Consider the following 8,562-nt stretch of genomic DNA (forward strand, 5'->3'; position numbering starts at 1 on the left):
CATTTGTGTTAACCCAACACGGCTTATTTATTAAGTATGCCAAATGGGTTGGGTTGGGTTGGGTCAACCCACCTTATTAACAGGTTGGGTTAGGGTTGAAGGATCTTGACACGATTATTAAATGGGTCGGGTTAAGGTTGAACCATTTAGTCAAATACTCCTACCTCGGCACGACACGAATCCGACACGCTAACCCGAATTGACACTCCTACCAAAATCGGTAGGTCTCTACCTGCGTAACATTTAACATAACATATCCCATAGCCAACGCCAAGGCCTATCTCTCTCACTTTCCAAAATGAAGCCCTTCAAAAACCTGTCCATTTCCTCCTCCTACTTCTTTGTCAGTACTCTTACTTTCATTCCCTTATTAGCCTATGCAGCCAGATTTGATATAAAAAACAATTGCAACATCATAATTTGGGCTGCAGCTGTGCCTGGTGGTGGCAGGCAGATTAACCCAGGTGGAACCTGGAGCCTCGAAGTTAGGCCTAACTCAACAAGTCGTAATGGTCACATTTGGGCCCGAACTGGGTGCAGTTTCAATGGATCCGGGGTTGGTACATGTCAAACTGGTGACTGTGGTGGGCTTTTTCAATGCCTAGGCAGAGGATACGGTGCACCCCCACACACCCTCGCCGAATTTGGATTAGACGTAATAGCAGACTCGGATTTGTATGACATCTCTCTTGTTAAGGGGTTTAATGTTCCTATGATTTTTAGCTCTACATCTCTTAAGTGCACAAGCATAGACTGTACAGGTGATCTCATCAGGAATTGCCCAACTGAGTTGAAAGCTCCGGGCGGGTGTTACAACCCTTGTACTGTATTCAAGACCGAGGAATATTGTTGCGATGCTGGTATTACAAACTGTAAAGCTACAAATTATTCCATGTTTCTCAAGGGTGGGTGCCCCGGTGCTTACAGTTTTCCTGTGGATGGTAAACTAACCCAATATATGTGCCCTAGTGGGAATAACTTTAACGTAGTGTTCTGCCCTCTTGGTTCCCTCTAGTTTGAGGCATACAACTAGTAGCTAGCTTGCATACAAAGAAGTGGTGTACTCAAAGCTCTGAAGCTTTGTGAGAATATGCCTAATTATACTGTGGCGCAAATGCTCTAATATGTATTCACTTTGACATTGTGAGTTGTAACAATATATCTATGAAAGCTTCTGCCCCATAAAAACAAGATTTCTATGAAAGATGGAAGACATTAACGTTCATAAAATAAAAAAAAAAAAATTTATGATAACATTACATTTTAAACCTTCTAATTTAAGAGTTATAACAAATCAAACCATATAATTTCAAAGAGTAACTTATTAAATCTTAAAGTTTTGAAAAGTAATAGATTATACACCAATAAAATAAAATAAAATAAAAAATTGATGGGCTTAAAGGACTCATTACCCAATCAAAATTCCAATCAAGAACCGCCATGTGTTCATAACTGGTGGATCCATCGGCATTAGCTCACCCTGGCCCACCAGGCTGCGTTGAAGGGCACGTGTGTCTCCATCCTCCCCCAAACCCTGGACAAGCTCGAGCAGGCAATCCGCCTCTCCACCGGCATCTACGTGGTGGTCTTCGCCGCTAACGTTAGAGACTACGACGTCGTTTTCAAGGCCATTAGCGAGGTCGACCCTATCGACGTGTTGATAGTCAATCAAGGCGTGTTCATTCCGCAAGAGTTAGAGAAGCAAGGATTGGATGAGATCAAGTTCATGATAGGTGTCAATCTCATTGGCAGTTTTCACATGATCAAAGCTGCTTTATTGTCCATCTGCAAGAGTTAGAGAAGCAAGGATTGGATGAGGTCAAGTTCATGATAGATGTCAATCTCATTGGCAGTTTTCACATGATCAAAGCTGCTTTATTGTCCATCAAAAACAACCGTACTAACTGTGGGCCCACCTCGATCGCTCTCATGTCATCTCAAGCCAATAAGGTACGTCATAATAATAGTCTCACACGTTCTTTGCGGGTAGAATGAGACTTTTTATGAGCTTAGTGTTATAATTTTCCATTCATCTCAGTTTGAGACGTTTCTCTCTTCTAATCTAATTAAACCACTCGTACAATAATTTTTATTTTAGACATACAAAATACATTCATTAAAATGAAGAAAAAAAAAAAGGCAGCATAAACCGATGTAAAGAGAAAACAATTCAAACACCAACATAAATAAATAAATAAATCATTAAAAAGAAAAAAATGGAGTACATTAAAAATCACATTTTTTTTTAGTAATTCAAAAATAAAGAAGATGAGAATTAAAAAAATAAAAACAAAACCCCCAAAAAAAAAAGTGAGATTAGAATTTAGAAGAAAGAAAACCGAAAAGAGAGAGAGAGAGAAACGTTTAAGTCTTGATAAAGGGGAAAAAATGAGAAGAAAAAAAAAAGTCAAAACGTTAGGCTTAATGGTTTTTAGGTTTAGTGTCATAATTTTCCATTCATCTCAATTTGAGAAAAAAGAAGAAGAAGAAGAAGGTGAATACGTTAGGCTTAGTGGTCGTACTTTATAGCCAAGAAAAGAAAAGAAAAACCTGTGTTGATGACATATTCAAAGCATCTAACTACAGAACTGTAATAAAGCTCCATAACTTTAGGTCATAAGCAAGAAGAAGGGAAGTATTTTAATCTATAAGCAGTAGACAATTTAACACCTAATACCCTGCTTAAATTAAAAAGAAAAAAGAAAAAAAAGAAAAAAAAGAAAAAGAAAAAGAGTGAAGTAAGTTCGATCAAAACAAAATTGTAATTACAAAAGGCTCTAATCTGCCACAAAGTGATTTCAGTTCCCCATTGTTTCTTTCTCGATATGTCAATATGAATGGGAACAAAAAGAACATGATAATCCATCCGTTCATGCAACATGCCACAGCTGCAATTCCCAACAACAGTGAGAGAGAATTTCTTCCTGAAGAAATAATGATTGATACTAAAATAAGAATTCCGAAACTTCAGTTTCCGAAGCAATGATACTTTAACGACAAGAGAAATCAACTTTCAGCAACTCCAGGGAAACTCAAAGGACTTGCAGTGATCAGCATAACTGTCAGCTGTGATCCGAAGAAATTCATAACCACAGCAAGCACCACGAACTTTTAAGTCCCTAGAAAAGATCATAGAAAATTTATATCATTACTTTTGCAACAAGAATTCCCAACATTCAAACATAAACTAAGTGCACCAAAACAATATCTGAGGTTAAAGCAATTGGTTTTTTGATAGTTATGCATATTATGCCTCATGCCATGATATAAGCTTCACTGAAGTGGCAAAATCCTATACAACATAAGAGTAAAAGTGAAAAAGCCTAAGGTTATAATTTGAAAGGGAAATTTCAACCCTACTCTGTTTCATTACTATTGTGACAAACAAGTGCATTTTCATCTTCTACGAATGTGCAGAAAAGTATAGTAACAATTTTATTTCAAGAGTGAAGTTCCTCCCATTCAAAAAAAAAAAAACAAAAAAACAAAAAAAAGGAAAAAGAAAAAGAAAAAAAGAAGAGTACCGCGCATGTTCACTTGAGAAGTTACCAGTGCTACATCAAGCTTCTTTAACATATTAAATGCTGTCTAAAATGCTTTTTTTTGGAAGTTAAAATGCATACTTCCTTTGGTATGCAGTTACATTCCAGATGTGTGGATCCACTTTGCTAGGAACATAAAAAAAGGCAAAATAGCAGGCATATAGCCTTGCATAGATTCAACGAAACAGAAAAACTTCAGACACCAACCTAGACAGTATAAATGAAGTTTCTCAGAAGTAAAAATGATATGATAAACCAGCAATTGTCTTACTGAAATTAAAAGGGCAAGCCAATTTGGACCATTTTATGCAATGAAGGAATGGTTTAGAATCATACCTAAACATAAAGGACTAGTTTCTCACATCGACTTAAAGCAACAATTCAATAAATTTGAACCATTCACCAACTGGAGGAGTAAGAACTAAAGGAGTAATGTCATGAGAAAAATGAAATATGACCCTGATATGCATAAATTTATGATCTAAATACTGTTCTTAGGGGCATTTCTGCATAAGATTTTCGATGGATTGTCAATATCATGCATTATGAACACACACAGATGTGCGCACACACAAACACAAAAAACATGTCAGATCAGTCAGTCATTCAAACTTATCCTTTTTACAACTTTAAGGCAGGCAGTTTCCATTTCATCAAAAAAGATAAGGCAAGGTGAGAAATATCAATCCTCTTGATGTTTGATAGAGCATTTTGTAAAATACTTACTTCTATTTTGTGTGTGCCACTTTTCTATACTTCCATACCAGTTCCACTGGAAGCACAGAGCTGCAAAACGTGCTATACCAGCAGCAACAATCTCAACAAATGCCATCAGGTATGATCTCTGAGGGGCTAAACCAGCAGTAGCTATAGACAGCAACCGACCCTCAAAGTTGCAAGGGATAATAAAGCTACCAGATTTAATGCCACTTAATGTTATCTTGGCAACTTCATCAGCTTTCATTGCACCAGAGGAGGCTGCAATGATACTGGTGAGCTGTGGCCTTAACTTGTTTTCTGCAATCGGTCCAAAACCCTTAATCAGTTACATACAAACAATAGAGAGAATCCAGCAGATTTGGATATAGCAAAATACTTGAACAAGCAGAGCATAAAACACACATTAGTGCTTTATATGCATTTTCTATTGGAGGATAGTAATCTTAATCATAATCTTGTTTTAAAAAAGCAATAATAGATGATAATTTTCCAATTTTGGAGTTTTCCAATGCACAGAAAGGGATTCCCTTTGAGGGGGCGAAATATGGGGAAGAAGAGGATCAGTGCTGTTCAGCTGATATTAAGAGTACTTGCACGGTGAGTGTGTGGAAGCATATTAGAACAAGAAGGGAAAGATTTTCACAATATGTGAAATTCTTAGTTGGGGATGGAAGTTGTATTTTTTTTTGGCATGATGCGTGGTGGGGTGATTTATATTAATAGAAACTTCTTACTATACATCCCATTGTAGATGAATGCAGGTAACCACTAGAATAGTTAGAATAGCTTCTTCAACACATCTACAATCAGAAAGCCAGTAGATATGCAAATGCATTGACTCCCAGCAAACGGATTATGTAGTCTTTATAATACTACTCCCCAGAAGATCATGTATTTCACCTTTTGTCTTATTGTGTACCTGGATCATTCCTTGTCAGTTTGCTAATGCAATCCCTATTACCGACCGAAGAAAAAAAATATTTATTTTGTGGCTGTTTCATACATGGATATAACATATTGCATGAAATGAGTCCTATGATCTGCCCATATAGATGCATAATCTAATCTTATCTAACCTTTTAAGTTTCAGAGCTGATTCAATGCTATTCTGTGTTCAGGGAAATTGTCTTGAGATTACAATTCCAGAATTCTTTGTGCTCAACAAGAAAAGCTTTTTTATCATTTAAAAAGGGGCAAAAATACAACAAGAAGGGCTTTTTTTAAGCATTCACACATGTAGATTACTACTCGTATCCTCCACAATCACAGTTATAAAATTGAGTTCTAATAAAGTGAAATGTCTTCCCTGATTTGTATAATATTGTGGTTTAACAAACATGCTACTGTTGCACAATATATATATAGATCTAGAGATGAAATTCTTTGGTGCCCTACCTTCTCTTGGTCTTTTAATGATTGGGAGCTTGAATCTATTGAACATTTCTCTCAAATTCTTCACTTTTCTCATATTTCTGGGAGAGGCATGGATAGGATCTATTGGACACTATCCAAGAACCACAAATTTGATGTGAAATCTTTCCATGAAGCTTCACATGAAGACTATAGTGTGGATTTTCCTTGGCAAGCAATCTAGAAGACAAAAGACCGCAGAAAGGTTGCCTTTTTTTTTCCTTGGACTTCAGCTCATGATAAATTTTTCACTATGGATTATATTCGAAAGAGAAAGATCATCATTTTTCATTGGTGTTGCAAGTGCAAAGGAAAGGGGAGACTTGTAATCACTTTCTGCTACATCGCGCTATTGCAAAGGACTTTTGGTCTAGGTTTTCTCCTTATTTGGTGCCTCTTGGGTCATCCCTTAATCTGTCTTATAGCTAGTTGGAGAAGTGGATTTAAGGGCCATCAAAGCATGAATGTGTGGAACACTATTCCTCATGGTCTTATATGGTGCACTTGGAAAGAGTATAATTCTAGGACTCTCAAATAGATTGAAGCAATGATTATATATTAATTATCATTAGCTCTTGCAGTCAATAATTATAGATTAATTATCATGCAGTAAAACACAAAACTTTAGCCTCAAAGGCTCAAACCATACAGAGTGATCCTAGGAGTAGCACAAACTGATATGAGACCTCTTAAACAATGTAATTCTTATATACAAATGTTGGTCCATAAACATTAGTTCATGAGCAATTTCGGAACTTAAAGTTAAAAGTGATTGTTTTTAGTTCCTTAGATGACATGACTAAACTAAAAATTGACACATCATGACTCTATAGATACTAAAAGCGATTACTTTAAACTCTTTATCGACTAAACTTGCTCATAGGTAAGATTGTCAATATGACATCAATCACATTAATTGCCATCTCAGTTTGTAAGCTTTTTCGAACTACAAACTCAATAAATATCCTAAGCAATTCAGTTATGTGTTAGTTAAGGTTAAATGTACATACACACCTTCAACTAAGCCAGGAGTATCAGTGTCTGGAGGAAATATAAGAGAGACATGAATGTCATCAGCTATAACCTCTTGTTGTAACGCCTCCGCCAAACCTCTAAGCCCAAACTTACTCGCTGAATATGCCGTGTAACCATATATACCCACCTACACGCATTTCAAAAAAAAAAACAGAAGTTAGTTACACAATAACTTCAATAGATAAATGTGCGTAGCGCGTGTGATGATGCTAGTTATTATTATTGCACCTGACCGGCTTGAGATGACATGAGAGCAATTGAGGCGGGCCCACGGTCAGTACGGTTGTTTTTGATGGACGGTAGAGCGGCTTTGATCATGTGAAAACTGCCCATGAGATTGACGTCTATCATGAACTTGACCTCATCCAATTCTTGCTTCTCTAGCTCTTGCGGTACGAACACGCCTTGGTTGACTATCAACACGTCGATAGGGTCAGCCTCGCTGATGGCCTTGGAAACGGCGTCGTAGTCTCTGACGTCGGCGGCGAAGACCGCCACGTCAATGCCAGTGGAGAGTTGGATCGCCTGCTTCGCCTGCTCGAGCTTGTCGGGGGATCGGGCGAGGATGGAGACGCGAGCGCCCTCCGACGCGGCTTGGTGGGCCAGGGCGAGGCCAATGCCGCTGGATCCGCCGGTGATGAACACGTGGCGGTTCTTGATTGGGATTTTGACCGGGCGGGGGCGGACTAGGAGGTACAGGATGAGGAGGAGAGGCAGAGGGAGGAGGAGGAGGAGGAGGAGGAGGTAGAGGTAAGAGAGGCTGGAGTTTGACATTGATGATGATGATGATGATGGAGTTGGTGAAAAAAGGTAATCGAAAGCAACGGTGGTGATGTGTTTGACTTTTATCTGTAATTGATTATCAATACCCATCAAAAATATTATCTACAAAATACCAAACACCCAAATATCAATACAAAAAAAAAAAACTCAAACCTCAAATCTGAAAATCAAGCTCGCCGTGCTCCAAAACCCATATATCGCCGAGTCCTCACTCTCCAAAGGCGCTGACACTTCCAACTACGGCCTCACTGTGCTCCGCCTCGTCTCTGAAGTCGACAAGATCCACCAAATCAGATCACACATGAAACCCACGTCACCAAATCGGACCCACAAAATTAGACCCACATGAAACCCACCAAATCAGACCCACATGTGAAAGCCACCGCCAAATCAAAATTAGTTGTGTGAAGTTTGCGAAGTGGACATTTGTAGCTTTTTTCCACTCGATGTTCCCAATGCTGCCATTTTTGATCTAGTAATTTGGCCGCTTGGACTAAACGACTTGCCGTTTGTCAAATTAGATGCCGCCAATTGTCATGACATGATTTTTTTTTTTTGAGAAAATTGTCATGACATGAATTTATCATCAATTACTATCATATATATATATATATATATATATATATATATATATATATATATATATATATATATATAGAGAGAGAGAGAGAGAGAGAGAGAGAGAGAGGATCAAATTACATCTAGTGTACAAAAGTTACAATTTTTTTTAGCCGTAGATTATAAAAAGATCTAATGATGAGAAATAAACTACTTGACTAGCCAAAAGTAAAAGTATTGTAACTGAATTGACACTTCTCTATGTACAAAATGCTTGGAAGTTTAGAGGAAAAAGGGTTTAAGCTGCGAGATTAGCAGCATGTTGTAATTATCTCAAAAATAAAATAAAATAAACTATTTGACTATTTTTAAAATTTAATGGCCACCGCATTAATTTATTATTTACTTTCCAAAATTTATTCTTTACTTATTTTTAATAGAAACGGATTACTGACTCAATAATTTTAAACAAATAAGAGTCTTTTTATAGAATGGTGGATAAATGACGTGGCCT

General features: G+C 37.4%; 2 protein-coding genes across 2 annotated transcripts; one reads left to right on the forward strand and one right to left on the reverse strand.

Annotated features, from left to right (window-relative positions):
- Nucleotides 1-217: 217 nt before the first annotated feature.
- Nucleotides 218-1,188, forward strand: LOC142626074 (protein P21-like). Its single transcript, XM_075799848.1, has one exon. The coding sequence runs from the start codon at nucleotides 299-301 to the stop codon at nucleotides 1,013-1,015; it is 717 nt and encodes a 238-aa protein (XP_075655963.1). The 5' UTR covers nucleotides 218-298; the 3' UTR covers nucleotides 1,016-1,188.
- A 1,353-nt stretch (nucleotides 1,189-2,541) lies between these two features.
- On the reverse strand, nucleotides 2,542-7,940 carry LOC142626481 (3-dehydrosphinganine reductase TSC10A-like). Its single transcript, XM_075800311.1, has 5 exons — nucleotides 7,644-7,940; nucleotides 6,936-7,556; nucleotides 6,687-6,834; nucleotides 4,269-4,559; nucleotides 2,542-3,119 (listed from the first exon to the last, which is right to left on the reverse strand). The coding sequence occupies exons 2-5, from the start codon at nucleotides 7,479-7,481 to the stop codon at nucleotides 3,112-3,114; spliced, it is 993 nt and encodes a 330-aa protein (XP_075656426.1). The 5' UTR covers nucleotides 7,482-7,556; nucleotides 7,644-7,940; the 3' UTR covers nucleotides 2,542-3,111.
- Nucleotides 7,941-8,562: the final 622 nt, after the last annotated feature.

This window comes from Castanea sativa, chromosome 2, assembly GCF_040712315.1.
Source record: "Castanea sativa cultivar Marrone di Chiusa Pesio chromosome 2, ASM4071231v1".
Taxonomy (NCBI): Eukaryota; Viridiplantae; Streptophyta; class Magnoliopsida; order Fagales; family Fagaceae; genus Castanea; species Castanea sativa.